The 16,685-nt window shown below is 40.4% G+C and overlaps 1 protein-coding gene across 5 annotated transcripts in view; it reads right to left on the reverse strand.

Annotated features, from left to right (window-relative positions):
* gdpd5b (glycerophosphodiester phosphodiesterase domain containing 5b) overlaps nucleotides 1-16,685 on the reverse strand; it is a 187,073-nt gene that overhangs the window by 19,936 nt on the left and 150,452 nt on the right. For all 5 annotated transcript variants that reach the window (XR_004560043.1, XR_004560042.1, XM_034167968.1 and 2 more), the window contains one exon: nucleotides 4,353-4,435. Coding sequence is in view for 3 of the 5 variants with exons in the window: in XM_034167968.1 (XP_034023859.1) it covers nucleotides 4,353-4,435 (83 nt within the window). In the remaining 2 variants the exon portion in view is untranslated. The remainder of the gene's footprint in view (nucleotides 1-4,352; nucleotides 4,436-16,685) is intronic.

Consider the following 16,685-nt stretch of genomic DNA (forward strand, 5'->3'; position numbering starts at 1 on the left):
GGGCTTTGCGTTCTCAAGGTGCAGGACTACTTTGTGTCGCTAAGGTGAATAAGAAGACTGCAGGCCATAGAGCTTTCTCTTGTTGTGCCCCTGTTCTGTGGAATGATCTCCCTGCGTTTCAAGTCTAGACTCAAGATGCACGTATTTTCCCTTTCGTATGGCTAGCATACTGGCACAGTATAGTTTTACACTTTTTACTCTTTTAATTCATTTTATTAGGCAATGGAGCGTGCCGCAACCTCAACTTTACCTAAATTCTGGGTCTTTTAGTGAAGTTTAGGGCTCGTGGTCAGTGATCACCTTAGTATTTCCTTTTTTCTTGTTGTTTAATGCTAGCAAGCTATACTATATTTCTTGTCTTTCTGATGCCTGATTATGTTTTTTCTCTCTGTTTAAGGTGCAGCTCCATCCAGAGATGGGTGTGGTATTTGTGCTGAAAACCCTCCTGTCCTGTGCACCAACTGCATTTCCTGTATATTCGTTTTGTGAATTGTTATGTAGTTTGTGTCTGTAGCATAGCCCAAACAGAGGGTCACCCCTTTGAGTCTGGTCTGCTCAAGGTTTCTTCCTGAGTGAGTTGTTCCTTACCACTGCTGCTCTGGGGGTTAGTAAGGTTAGACCTTACTTGTGTGAAGCACCTTGAGGCAACTCTGTTGTGATTTGGCGCTATATAAATGAAAATAAATTGAAAATTGAAACTGAAGTTGAAATGGACTCCACCCACACGTGCAAAATTTTGGACTGCACACACAGTTTGGCACTCGTTATCTGGGGTCTTAGTAAATCAAGCCCATACTGTTGAATATTATACAAATAATGAATGTTTATGAGTTCAATGGTATGAATATTTCATGAGGTGAAAGCTGGAACATACCATTCAACGAGGCGAAGCCGAGTTGATTGGTATGTTCCAGCTTTCACCGAATTAAATATTCGTACCATTGAAAGAATGTAAAAACATTCATTATTTGTTTTAAGAGAGAGCTGATTAGGGGGGCAAAGCTCTCGATTTACCGATCGATCTACGTTCCGATCCTCACCTATGGTCATGAGATTTGGCTCATGACCGAAAGAACGAGATCGCGAGTACAAGCGGCCGAGATGCGTTTCCTCCGCAGGGTGGCTGGGTGCTCCCTTAGAGAGTGCTCCTCCCGAGCTCGGTCACTCGGGAGGAGCTCGGAGTCGAGCCGCTGCTCCTCCACGTCGAAAGGAGTCAGTTGAGGTGGCTCGGGCATCTTTTCCGGATGCTCACTGGACACCTCGCTGGAGAGGTGTTCCGGGCATGTCCCACTGGGAGGAGGCCCCGGGGAAGACCCAGGACACGCTGGAGGGACTACGTCTCTCGGCTGTCTTGGGCACACCTTGGGGTTCCCCCGGAGGAGCTGGGGGAGGTGTGTGTGGATCGGGAGGTCTGGGCGGCTTTGCTTGAGCTGCTGCCCCCGCGACCCGACTCCGGATAAAGCGGAAGAAAATGAATGGATGGATGGATGGATAGATTTGTTTTATATAACGGCTACAACAGATTGTCATTTGATATTTTATTAATTTGTAAACAACAGAAAAGGGACTTACTGTACATTTTGGTGTTCCACTGTGACGTGTAGTCCAGTGATGCTGTGCACTGACTTCAGCCTTCCATAAAAAAAAAAAAAGAAGAAAAAAAAAAAAGACTATGTGTAGTTAGTTCCTCAGTCCAGCCAAAAATCACATCAGCGTTTCATGTAAACAGCTCTTCATGCATCCGGACGGCTTACAGCGGAGTGGATTTTGTGTGTGTGTGTGTGTGTGTGTGTGTGTGTGTGTGTGTAGCAGCGTCAGTTAACTCAATCAAATCATCATGTCGCTGTCCCAGTGCGCGCACATGCAACCGGCTCGGTCGAGCTGTGTACCTCCTCGGTGCACCAAAAAAAAAGTCACAGCAGCACAGTGGATTTGTATGTGTGTATGTTACAAGAAATAGCAGTGTCAGTTAGCTCAAATTATGTCTCAGGAGAGTTGTGTCCCCGCACGCGCGCACACACACACACACACACACACACACAAAACCTGGTCAGCGCTTAAGACTGTATACGTCCTTAGTGCAGAAAAAAAAAAAAAAAAAAAAAAAAAAAATCACGTCAGAAATGAGTCCAGCTTTTGTTCTCTCTTCCTGCTAACAACCTCTTGACAGCACAGTGGATTGGTTTTGTGTGTACGTGCGCACGCACGCACGTGTGGGTGCGCGTGCACGAGCATGCATGGGCGCGCACGTACTCGTGCGAGAGCATGTGTGCGCGTGCACGAGTATGTGTGCACATGTGTGTGATCATATGTGTGCACGTGCACGAGGACGTGTGTGCTTGTGTGCGAGTGCGTGCGCACGTGCACGTGAGAGTGCAATGGTACCAAACGTATGGAACCAAATTTGCACTCTAAATGGAATCAAGCCGCACTCTGAATGCAATGCAACACAAATGGGATGAATTAATCCATGTCATGTGACATACAAAGCACCAATCAAATGACAAGAATCCACTCAGCCGTTATATAATACACAATGATCTGAGGCTCATCTTAACTCAATTTCTGGGCTGTTTAAAGGTGTGTGTGTGTATCTATAATTATTCATTGTTTTTTGGTTGATTAACACATAACTCAGCACCTGCGATTAACCAAGTGGTAAAACAGCATCAAGGCTGTATTTCTAAAACTCTATGAGTGACAGACTTTTTGAATCTGACTCCAAAAAAGGTGTTGTTCTCCAGCTTTTGCATTCTGACAAATCAACAGTTCTCAACATTGTATTCAGTGAGTCAAAACTTCACACATTTGAGAAATGTTGGTTTCTCAGAATGCAAAAGATGGAAAACCACACCCTACTTTTCTGGGTCAGGCTCAAAACCTCTCAGTCGCCCCTCATATGTTTAAGAGGTGTGAAGGAGCTCATCCATAAGGAGACGCACTAAACAGCCATTACATTGGCAATATGATGCCTGAAATGCATGAAAAAATGTTGTTTTCATCATCATATCTGCTATGTCTGCAGACAATCTTAAAATTCCAGTGAGTTTTACTTTCAGACACAACTCAAAAGCAGAAGCGGTGTTACCGTACAGTCCATTTTATACTGAGGCTAAACCACATCAGTAAATAATTCACACTGAGCAGGCATTTAAAAAGGGTCTTAAAAAGATTGCCAAAGACAAATATATATTTTTCATCCATGTTTAAACCATTACTTTTTAAAGATGCATCTCTGAAACAGTTTCTGGCTCTTAAAGTCACATATGATTAGAGCGGGATGGACGAGGTCACGTCCAACACGAGAAGACCACAAACCGTTTACGTTTTTCTGGCAGGCTAAGAACTGCTATGAACACTTTAGTCTAAAAATGAATTCATGAAAACAATAACACTATGACAAACTGATAGAAGTGGAAAAGGTAGAGGGTGAAAAACCTACTGTGTTTGTGTGGCAGAAGTGCCGTCTCACTGACGCTCGGGTTGTCATTGAGTTTAATTAGTGCGCACAGACAAGAGGAAGAAACTCACAAATTCAACTCTGAGGAGTGCAGGAGTTCACAGCAAGCACGCGCGCACACACACACACACACACGCACGTACCTGCTGAGGTGGTCGCTATCACATAAAGTGTATAAAACTAATTACGTTTTGGGAGGGCAGCAAAATTAACTCCAAAAAGCTCAAGCAATACTTCTGCAGATCACTCACCTTTTATCTCCCTTTATGCATGACGACACACGTGCACACATACTCCATCATGCACTATATCGATGGGCCTTTTGTGTTATGTTGACCTACAGATTTGTTCTCATTGGATCTCTGACACATGACTGTGTGGGCTAATTTTTACCTCACACCAAAATATGTCTATCTGGTCTGTGCTCAGCATAGCTCCAGTCCTATAGGGAGCATTCTTGGGACACAGACCTGAACAAGTTCAAAGATGGCTTACCTTGACCTATTTTAAGAGGTCAAAAAGTCGCATTTGGTTTCCTATTTTTATGCTCATACAGCCAAGTGTATTTTAGCATTGCATTATATTTACATCTACAGGCTTTATTTAAAACAGACAGTTAAAAACACAACAGACTATACTGTATTTTGATGATTACATATAAAACACTAAATTAAACCCTATCCAAGATCATGCAAAAACCCATTTTGACTCCACAGTGTTAAATTAATAAAGACTGCAAAAAACAGCAAGAGGACACCCACAGAGACATGGGCTGCATGTCTGAAGAGATGATACTGAAATTAGCATTCTGACAATTAACGAAAGCAAACCTCTGTGTGTGTGTGTGTGTGTGTGTGTGTGTGTGTGTGTGTGTGTGTGTGTGTGTGTGTACCTGATGGCCACGTCAGCCTCTAGCCCACTGACATTCATCTGCAGAGCTCTCTGGAAGGACCACAGTGTGTTCTCTGGGGCAAGCTGAAAACAAACAGCTTAAATATCAATCTGGTATTGATTGGAGATCTGGGGGGAGGTCACAAAATGAAGAGTTTGCGACATCATGTAAAATAACATGCCTCAAGCATTTTTATATTTTCATTCATTCATTCATTTTCCAACCCTCATCTGGGTCTGAGTTGCAGCAGCAGTAGACCAAGCAGCTCATCCCATACTTCTCTATCTCCAACTAGCTCCTCTAATTCTATTTCAGATAGGAAATATAAACCCTCTAGTGTGTTTTGGGGCTTCCCAATATACACATCATCATATTTTAAAGAGCTGTAGGTCAAAATGATCATATTTAAAATAAAATTTTACTTTCTAAAATAACTCACAAAACATTTAACTTTTTCACACTATACCATATATATATATATATATATATACATATACACACACACACAGAGTGGTGGTCATAGTTCAGCTAATCTGATAGCAGATAATTATTGAAGCTAATGTTTTTGCTATCGGATTAGCTTTTCAGATAAGTTTTAAAACCATCATCTGACCAATTATCTTCCAATAAATTTAGTTCCGATAACTTTCAGTCCGAAAACATTTTCTTTGCTGGAAAAGTTTAATGGTCAAAAATGTTTGTAAACCCTAATATCAAACATTTTAGTCAGTTTATGTTGTGTTTATAGCCACTGAGCAGCCTGTTGCTTGCTGATGACATCATCATTAAGCTCAAAACGTGATTGGCCCGTCGACACAGGGAGCATTGTGGGTAGTATAGTTCAGGTTCACTTTGGACATTATAGTGACTTGTCCACTCGACACACAAAAACAAAACTAATTTTAACATTATTTTATTTCTTTGTGGCTGTAATTTAATCGCCAAGACTCGGTGGGGGGGAGGAGCTCTCATGGCACAGCTGTGTGTACAGAGGGAGGGACTTTTCTTCACATTTCGACACTGTTTTGGATTAAAAAAAGGACGCTTTATTTGGATTATTTATTCAGATGAATCCCACTGAAACTAACAGGTAAGAATTTACATTTACTACGTGCATTTTACTCTGCCATTCAATGCATTAATGGATGTATTTCAGTTGTTTAAGCCGCAGGGTTGAAAGCATGTGAAAAAAGCAGCAGCTTTTAGTTCGTAAATGACGGTGTATCTAATACCGAGATAAACTGTGACTTCTAATACTGTGTTTTACTGCTTTTGAAATATGATGACAGTGACTGGGGTTTTATCTTTTTGTTTATTTATTTTTCGTGTGTTCTTTGTGTTTGTGATCCTGGAATTTACCCAGCAGCCCCTGCGGCACTTAAAGTGAAACTGATTTTTCAGAAGCCGACAGTGTAATCTGATGTGGCCACGTCCAAATCAATACTAATGGTTATCGGTTATCTGTAATAAAGTTACATTTTTTAGCAGTTTATCGCCATAAAAGATAACGTTTCAGTTATCTGACTAATGGTTATCGAAGCTAACTTTTTGGTTAGCTGTGCCCACCACTGTATGTATGTATGTATATATATATATATATATATATATATATATATATAGGCCACATGGCCATGTTTCTCTGTGCAGGGGCCAGCACACAGTTGCCTGAGTATTGAGGACCTCAGCAGGTGAAGCAGTCCAAGGGGATGCCCACGTTTCACCTGGCTACAGGAGATACACTATTATTTTACAGATGTTAGAATGGACCGGTTGTCTGCCTGGGTGGTTGCCATCCAGGACCCAAGGCAGTTCTGTGGTGCTGGGGATGCATCAACATTCAGCACCAGCACACAGTCCCAGACTTGACTCGACAGAATCTTACACATCTGTAATCTTACACATCTGTTATTGTGACACTTTACTTTCCATAAAACCCCTGCAGTTTTCGCCATACTTTCCACAAAGATAAAATGTGTCTGTTAGGATCTCAAAACTGTCTTCTGTTGAAGAATGTAACATGCTTTTCGTAGGATTCATGCTATGGATTTATGATGTAGAGGAGAATCAGGAGTCACCTACTTTTGTCACACAGATACCCTACGTGTGTGGATCACTCATGGAGCTGTACGCGCTCCCTGGTCCCCCTGTGCCCAGTTACTGCATGTGGTCACAATTTCTATCATACATCTGATGATAAGGTCCATATATATATATATATATATATATATATATATATATCTTTCCAAAGCCTGGAAATATTAATTCCACAGACTGCTGTGGAGGCTTGTGCCACTGCAATACATTTGCAGACAGTCATTTCACACAGTAGAATAAATCACGAAACACAGGTGCTTCTTTGAGCCCCTATGTTGATGTTAACGTGTGACCAAAGCCTAGTTCTCAAATGCTAATCGAAAGCAGACCAGCTCACCACCTTTGCCAAAGACAGAATGAAATTAATGCTGAAGAGAAAAGTAAAACAATTTATGAAAGGTGTTGCTTCTCTTTTTTTTCCTGTGCACTGTGCGTACAGCAGATATTCACTGCCAGAGCCGCATGGTGTGTGTATAATCCTGTTGTGGAATGCTATCAGAACATTCTGTACGCTATAAATCACAGTTGTATGTGTAGCCAAACTACAACCCCTGGCAATAATTATGGAATCACCGGCCTCAGAGGATGTTAATTCAGGTATTTAATTTTGTAGAAAAAAAAGCAGATCACAGACATGACACAAAACTAAAGTCATTTCAAATGGCAACTTTCTGGCTTTAAGAAACACTATAAGAAATCAGGAAAAATAATTGTGGCAGTCAGTAATGGTTACTTTTTTAGACCAAGCACAGGGAAAAAAATATGGACTCACTCAATTCTGAGGAATAAATTATGGAATCACCCTGTAAATTTTCATCCCCAAAACTAACACCTGCATCAAATCAGATCTGCTCATTAGTCTGCATCTAAAAAGGAGTGATCACACTTTGGAGAGCTGTTGCACCAAGTGGACTGACATGAATCATGGCTCCAACACGAGAGATGTCAATTGAAACAAAGGAGAGGATTATCAAACTCTTAAAAGAGGGTAAATCATCACGCAATGTTGCAAAAGATGTTGGTTGTTCACAGTCAGCTGTGTCTAAACTCTGGACCAAATACAAACAACATGGGAAGGTTGTTAAAGGCAAACATACTGGTAGACCAAGGAAGACATCAAAGCGTCAAGACAGAAAACTTAAAGCAGTATGTCTCAAAAATCAAAAATGCACAACAAAACAAATGAGGAATGAATGGGAGGAAACTGGAGTCAACGTCTGTGACCGAACTGTAAGAAACCGCCTAAAGGAAATGGGATTTACATACAGAAAAGCTAAACGAAAGCCATCATTAACACCTAAACAGAAAAAAAACAAGGTTACAATGGGCTAAGGAAAAGCAATCGTGGACTGTGGATGACTGGATGAAAGTCATATTCAGTGATGAATCTCGAATCTGCATTGGGCAAGGTGATGATGGTGGAACTTTTGTTTGGTGCCGTTCCAATGAGATTTATAAAGATGACTGCCTGAAGAGAACATGTAAATTTCCACAGTCATTGATGATATGGGGCTGCATGTCAGGTAAAGGCACTGGGGAGATGGCTGTCATTACATCATCAATAAATGCACAAGTTTACGTTGATATTTTGGACACTTTTCTTATCCCATCAATTGAAAGGACGTTTGGGGATGAAATCATTTTTCAAGATGATAATGCATCTTGCCATAAAGCAAAAACTGTGAAAACATTCCTTGCAAAAAGACACATAGGGTCAATGTCATGGCCTGCAAATAGTCCGGATCTTAATCCAATTGAAAATCTTTGGTGGAAGTTGAAGAAAATGGTCCATGACAAGGCTTCAGCCTGCAAAGCTGATCTGGCAACAGCAATCAGAGAAAGTTGGAGCCAGATTGATGAAGAGTACTGTTTGTCACTCATTAAGTCCATGCCTCAGAGACTGCAAGCTCTTATAAAAGCCAGAGGTGGTGCAACAAAATACTAGTGATGTGTTGGAGCGTTCTTTTGTTTTTCATGATTCCATAATTTTTTCCTCAGAATTGAGTGATTCCATATTTTTTTCCCTCTGCTTGGTCTAAAAAAGTAACCGTTACTGACTGCCACAATTTTTTTCCCTGATTTCTTAAAGCCAGAAAGTTGCCATTTGAAATGACTTTAGTTTTGTGTCATGTCTGTGATCTGCTTTTTTTTTCCTACAAAATTAAACAACTGAATGAACATCCTCTGAGGCCGGTGATTCCATAATTTTTGCCAGGGGTTGTAATTCCTGCCAACATAAAGGAGTATAATGACATAAGGCAGGACTTTACCATGCTCTGTACCTGTATTATGAACAATACAAAATCAAGAGATTAAAGATCACAACAGGAAAAAACAACAAAAAAATTATTTTGGAAAAAAAAATTATACATGACCTTAAGAGCAAAGTTAATGACTGTGAACCACAGGATAGGAATGAATCAATACAGAATCCTTCTGGGAAACCACAGTTCAGTCACAGTCACATGATTTTTTCTCCCCTCCGTGGGAGTTTCTCATTAACCCTTCACACAACCGCTCCTAATTTTAGACTCCACTGTGATGATCGATAACTTTACACAAATCCCACAGAATCCAGGCTGTGTTTTTGAGAGTGCCACAAGCCATTCTGACTAACGAGGATTCTATCTTCCGATTCCCTTCAGGAACTGCAGCATACTGAGCAAGATATACGTCCTTTAATTTCATGCCAGTTCTTCAAATACGATTTAGAAGCAATAAAACTGAAGCAAGTATGCAAATCAAATCTAAAAAGCTACAATTTTCTTTGAGGCATATGAATGATATTCACTGTGGCTTAAAGTTTAAAATGCAAGTTTAATTCAATTCAAATTATTTATACAGCACTAAATTATGAAGCCAGTGATCCTTAAGACTGTACACAACAAGACACCAAAATGAAGTCTCAAAATGAACACTGAGATATTGTATAGACCAGAATACCAGAGAACCAGGTAGTGCAGAGTCTGCAAGTCAATGCAGGATCTCAGGCATCCAGATAGAGGGCATCTTAAGGTCTACACCGCGCAAACCTGAATTCCCATCAGTCCTCAAGCTATCCCATTCTGTACCTAATGTTATGGTATGATCTCACGGACATTAGTGTGGTGATGTGCCAGCTCCTAACTTCACTTCATTTTGGCTACAAATAACACCTTTCTCATATATTATGTAAAACTTAGCAAGAAACAAAGACTTCTAAAACTGAAAATGCTATTTTTGGAACCGAATAACACCTCTGAACTGATTTACAATTTACTGATAGATCTACAAATAGGTGATCTACAAATATTCCTTGATTTGCACAACTTCCACAGTAGTCAAAAGCTCATATATGCACACATGCAAGGCCATTAAAACATAAATATTATTTGTGATTGATTGATAGAGGGGCATTACTGAACATGTACAAATTATACATAAGACAGTAGTATCTTAATAATTAATTAAACAACTGCAAATTATAAAGAAAATAATGCTCATACGGCCGAGGGTATTTTAGTATTGCATTATATTTTTTACCTTTAGAAGACAAAGTAATCCTGCATTCTAAGACTGCAGGGCACCGGAAGGTACATAAGGCTTTACATCATCTATCATGTGAAAGAAGTTGACCATTCAGAATCTTATATGCTAACAGCAAAACTAACATTTAACGTTTTGAACAAGAAGTCAGTGAAATGAGGTTAAACTGGGGTAATACACTGAAATGGTCTTTTTTTGAGGATTTTTTGAGGAAACTGAGGATGGCTCAGTGGTTGTTCCAGTAATAGCAAAGATTTCATGTCTGCTACCTTCAATGCACGTGGAATGTCTAAAACCTAAACCTACTTCTAGGCATCTTATATATGCTACTCTGGAACCACCCCTAAACCCAAACAGTTCAACTGTCAACTCCACTGAGGTCCTTAGACTGGGTCTCATTAACATAAGATCACTGTCCTCAAAATCATTGTTGATCAATGATCTAATTATTGATCATCACTTAGATATGATTGGGTTATGTGAAACCTGGCTTAAACCTGCAGCTGTCCTCCCCTTAAATGAAGCCTGCCCACCAGCATATACATTTACTCATGTCCCTCGTGATGCGAAGCAAGGCGGGGGTGTTGCCCTTATTTATAAATTTAGGTTTAGCTTATTAGCTGTTGGGGGTCACAAATATAACTCGTTTCAGCATCTGATTCTCTGCTCCGCTCAGGATATTACGCATTGCCAAGGTCAGCCGTATTACTCTGTCACTGTATATAGGCCTCCTGGCTCATATTCTGAATTCTTAGATGAATTTGGTGTGTTCATCTCTAACTTGTCAACTAGTGCAGATAACATTCTGATCATTGGTGACTTTAACGTTCATATAAATAAGCCTTCTGATCCCCTCTGCAAATCATTTATGGAAATTGTGGATGCATTAGGATTTTGGCAATGCACTGCATTCGACGCACATTAGTGGAAATACCCTGGATCTGGTTCTTGCACGTGGTATTGCTGTCACGAATACTGACATCATGCCTCTTACATCAGTGGTCTCTGATCACTCACTTATTAAGTTTACAGTTTCGCTGCCATGTTTAGTGGAACAACAACCTTATTTATCACTGCAGCGATGCATCAACTCCTCAACTAAGATAGAACTAGAAGCTAGACTGCCTGATGACTTAGCCTCACTTTTGACAAATACCCAGTCAGTAGACAGACTTGTGGATAGTTTAAACTCAGTGCTCAAAACGACACTCGACATGATTGCACCACCTGTGTTGAAACTGCGCTCCCCCGAATCGCAGTCACCTTGGTTCAATGATTACCTGCGTGACCTCAAGCATAAAGCAAGAGGTCTAGAACGGAAATGATGTCGTTCAAAATTAGAAGTATTCTACCTTGCGTGGCGTGATGCTATCTTAGATTATAAGCATGCATTATTGGCTACAAAGCGGACCTATTACTCTGATTTGATCAACAAAAACAAGCATAACTCAAAGTTCTTGTTTGACACGGTGGCAACACTTATTCATGGACAACCACCTGTAGCTCGCTCTCCTTTTACAGCACAAGATTCCCTAGATTACTTTGAGAAGAAAATAGATGACATTAGGTTGAACATATCCCAGCATGCCTTAACCCAGCCACTACACCCTGCTATTGAGGTGGGCGCCACTACTGAGGTATTACCTAGATTTACAGAATTTGACAGTATCTCTCTAGACATGCTGATGAAACTCATAATGTCAACAAAAAGCACAACCTGTTTTTTTTTTTTATCCTATACCAACAAAACTGTTTAAGGACCTGTGGCCCACTCTTGGGCCGACTGTACTGGAAATTATTAATCTTTCTTTAACTTCTGGATCTGTTTCTAAATGTTTCAAATCTGCAGTGATTAAACCATTACTTAAGAAACCTAATCTTGACCCTAGTGTATTGAAAAACTATCGGCCGATATCAAATCTATTATTTTGCTCTAACATTCTGGAAAAAGTGGTGTCACGACAGCTCGTAGACTATCTTACTGAGAATAATCTCTTTGAGCCACTGCAGTCTGCTTTTACAAAATATCATTCCACAGAGACGGCCCTCACTAAAGTGGTCAATGATCTCTGCTTACAATGGACTCGGACACCACTACGGTTCTGCTGCTGTTAGATCTCAGTGCTGCATTTGATACAGTGGATAATCATATTCTACTTGATAGGCTGTAAAATCATTTTGGGATTACTGGGAGTGCCTTTGCATGGTTGACGTCATACTTGATCAGTCGTTCTCACTGTGTTTTGTACAGTAACACTACCTCAAACATTAGTGACATGAAATTTGGGGTTCCTCAGGGGTCTGTCTTAGGCCCCCTGCTTTTCTCCCTTTATATAGCACCCCTTGGGCACATATTACGGCGTTTTGGGATTACCTTTCACTGCTACTCAGTTATATATGCCGATAACTGCTGGTAATCTCGTTCACATAAAATCCTTAGAAGATTGCCTTGCAGCTGTGAGAAATTGGATGTCTAGAAACGTCCTACTTTTAAACTCTGAAAAGACTGAAATGATGGTTCTTGGTCCAGTGAGACATCGGCATCAATTTGACCAGTTAACACTCAGCCTAGGCTCGCGTGTCATACATCACACTGACAAAGTGAGGAACCTTGGGGTAATTTTGATCTTTCGTTGTCCTTTGGCCTCCATATTAGAAATATTACTAGGACTGCTTTCTTCCACCTGTGAAATATAGCGAAGATTCGTCCCATCCTGTCTATGGCTGATGCTGAGACCCTGATCCATGCGTTCATCTCTTCTAGATTGGACTACTGCAATGTTCTATTTTCTGGTTTACCGCAGTCTAGCATTAGGGCTCCAACTGGTTCAAAATGCTGCAGCCAGCCTTTTGACACCAAGCAGAAAGTTCGACCACATTACACCCATTTTGGCATCTCTTCACTGGCTTCCTGTCCCAGTGAGATCAGATTTTAAGGTTCTGCTACTAACCTATAAAATTATTCATGGACTGGCACCTCCCTACCTAGCTGACCTAATTAAACCTTACGTACCGGCCCGGGCTTTACGTTCTCAGGGTGCAGGACTACTTTGTGTCCCTAAGGTGAATAAGAAGTCTGCAGGTGACAGGGCTTTCTCTTATTGTGCCCCTGTTCTGTGGAATGATCTCCCTGCGTCAATAAAACAGTCAGATTCTGTGGAGACTTTCAAGTCCAGATTTAAGACGCACTTATTTTCCCTTTCATATGGCTAGCATACTGGTACAGTTTTGTTTTACGCTTTTTACTCTTTTAATTCATGTTATTAGTGATTGGAGCGGGCCGCGGCCTCAACTTTACCTAAATTCTGGGTCTTTTAGTGAAGCTTAGGGCTAGCGGCCGGCGATCACCTTAGTATTTCTTCTGTTTTTCTTGTTGATTAATGCTGGCAAATTATACAGTATTTTTTGTCTTTCTGATGCCTGATTCTGGTTTTTCTCTGTTTTTTTTTTTTTCTTTTTTTTTCTCTGTTTTTCTCTGGTGCAGCTCCATCCAGAGATGGGAGTTGTGTTTGTGTTGGCGACCCTCCTGTCCTGTGCATCAACAGCAATTCTTGTATATTCGGCCGTGAATTGTTCTGTGAATTATTTCTGTAATTTATGTTTGTAGCATGGCCCAAGCAGAGGGTCACCCCTTTGAGTCTTCTTCTTCTTCTTGAGGTTTCTTCCTCAGAGGGAGTTTTTCCTTACCACTGTTGCTCTGGGGGTTGGTAAGGTTAGACCTTACCTGTGTGAAGCGCCTTGAGGCAACTCCGTTATGATTTGGCGCTATATAAAGGAAAATAATAATAATAATAATAATAATTCTAGAAGCACCATTCTGAGCTCCTTGAATCTTCTAATACTAGTGTGTGACAACAGAGGAAAAAAAAAAGACATTACAATAATCAGTTCTACATGAAACAAGAATATGAACACAAGTGTCCATATCAGTCACAGACAGAATAGGCTGAATGTTCACTATATATTTTATAGTGTAAGTCAACCAATAATGTGGGGGTCAGAGATCACCCCAAGAGTTTGAGGTTCATAATTATTAAGAATGACATGTATGCAATAGTGCTGGTGAATCTGCATTCAAACACCAGGCAGAGACAGCTCAAGGCTCTCACTGTACCACTTTTGTTGCCTATTTTCAGTTCTGCCACCACAAGGTCAGCAACAGACGAAAATAACCCTGGGAAGTACAGCAAAAGAAAAACAAAAAGCAAAAACAGCAGTAACAAAACCCTACAGGAATGAAAATCTGTGAGGGAAACAAAAATTCATTTAAATTAAAAGGTCTCTGAAGACTGTGGGTTTAAGCCTCTATTACCTCTTGGTAGCTTAGAGAAATGGTAACAATCTGGTGCAAATGGGATGTGTAAAAAAAAGAAAAATAATTCCATAGATAATTACCCTGAAAGTCTCTTTAGACGTGCATGCAAACATGCAGGCTTCAAGAGCCAACCTTAGTAGGTAGTCTGGAGTATGTTCTCCAAGATGAAATGGCTGAAACACATCCCTACATTTTATATACATGCTTCTATAAGTCCCACCAATTTATATTTTCAGAAATCATTATTTAAAATTCACCTAACAAGTAAAACAAGTCAAGCTTTGTGTCATTTGAAATTTGCAGCAGGACATCAGTGAGAGGAAAAAAAAACAACAAACTCTTGCCTGTTTCTTCCATACTCAGCACAGACTGAAAACAAATAAAAAGATGAATTGAAATGATGACATAAATCCCCAAATGTGCTTACACTTGTTTGTAGTCCCTAAAACAGGGTCTGATGTGGAGATAACAAAGATGATTTCATGAATGGGTGACTATGTAGTTAATTTAAGATACTCCACCTCATACACATTTAAAAATAAATAAAGCACACACATATATATACACACACACACACATATATTTTATATATATATATATATATATATATATACACGAGGTCTGTCAATAAAGCAACGGTCCTTTTTATTTTTTTTCAAAAACTATATGGATTTCATTCATATGTTTTTACGTCAGACATGCTTGAACCCTCGTGCGCATGCGTGAGTTTTTCCACGCCTGTCGGTGACGTCATTCGCCTGTGAGCACTCCTTGTGGGAGGAGTCGTCCAGCCCCTCGTCGGAATTCCTTTGTCTGAGAAGTTGCTGAGAGACTGGCGCGTTGTTTGATCAAAATTTTTTCTAAACCTGTGAGACACATCGAAGTGGACACGGTTCGAAAAATTAAGCTGGTTTTCAGTGAAAATTTTAACGGCTGATTTTGAGGTGATTCTGGCGCTTTAAGGACTTCCCACGGTGCGAGACGTCGCGCAGCGCTCTCAGCCGCCGTCGTCAGCCTGTTCAAGCTGAAAACCTCCACATTTCAGGCTCTATTGATCCAGGACGTCGTGAGAGAACAGAGAAGTTTCAGAAGAAGTCGGTTTCAGCATTTTATCCGGATATTCCACTGTTAAAGGAGATTTTTTTAATGAAAGACGTGCGGACGGGTCCGCGCGGCGGCAACGCTCCGCCACAGGAAAAACACCTCTGTTGAAAGCCTTAAGGACAAGTTGGAACATGTCCTGCTGTTAAACAATATCTCATATACTCACTCCACTGAAAGCCATCAAAGGCCACCTGGATTTTACAAATGGTTATCAACACGGAGGTGTTTTTCCTGTGCCGCCGCACCGCGTCGGCTGCGTCCCGACGCGCGGACCCGTCCGCACGTCTTTCATTACAAAATCTCCTTTAACAGTGGAATATCCGGATAAAATGCTGAAACCGACTTCTTCTGAAACTTCTCTGTTCTCTCACGACGTCCTGGATCAATAGAGCCTGAAATGTGGAGGTTTTCAGCTTGAAACAGGCTGATGACGCCGCCTGAGAGCGCAGCGCGACGTCTCGCACCGTGGGAAGTCCTTAAAGCGACAGTATCACCTCAAAATCTCTCATCAGCCGTTAAAATTTTCACTGAAAACCAGCTTAATTTTTCGAACCGTGTCCACTTCGATGTGTCTCACAGGTTTAGAAAAAATTTTGATCAAACAACGCGCCAGTCTCTCAGCAACTTCTCAGACAAAGGAATTCCGACGAGGGGCTGGACGACTCCTCCCACAAGGAGTGCTCACAGGTGAATGACGTCACCGACAGGCGTGGAAAAAGTCACGCATGCGCACGAGGGTTCAAGCATGTCTGACGTAAAAACATATGAATGAAATCCATATAGTTTTTGAAAAAAATAAAAAGGACCGTTACTTTATTGACAGCCCTCGTATATGCGCTTTAACTGTTTAACAACTAACTGAGGTTTTTATATTGAAATTAAGAAGAAACCAAATTAATGCTTTTCAAGCAACAAATAGCATTAATTTGTTTCACAGAAAAACATGTTTTTCTGTAAAACAAATGATTATGGTTTACAGAAAAAATAATTGTTTTACAGAAAAACATGAAAAATCGAATTGTTTTAAACTAACTTTTGCCACCTGCCTTTCTGTATAAAACATTTGCTCCAAATTCCTCCACACTGACAGAAAAAAATGTCCCAAGTTAACTGCATTAAAAAAAGCACAATAAATTCACCATCTTTACATTTTTTTATTAATCACTGAACATGTTCATAAAAGTTCTTAGTCATACCCGTAGAGGTATACTGTTCTCAACAACTGCTCTTGGTGGTCTTCAAGAGGGATCTTAAGTAAAAAAAAAAAAAAAAAAAAAAAAAAAAATTCATTAAAT

This window comes from Thalassophryne amazonica, chromosome 4, assembly GCF_902500255.1.
Source record: "Thalassophryne amazonica chromosome 4, fThaAma1.1, whole genome shotgun sequence".
Lineage (NCBI taxonomy): Eukaryota > Metazoa > Chordata > Actinopteri > Batrachoidiformes > Batrachoididae > Thalassophryne > Thalassophryne amazonica.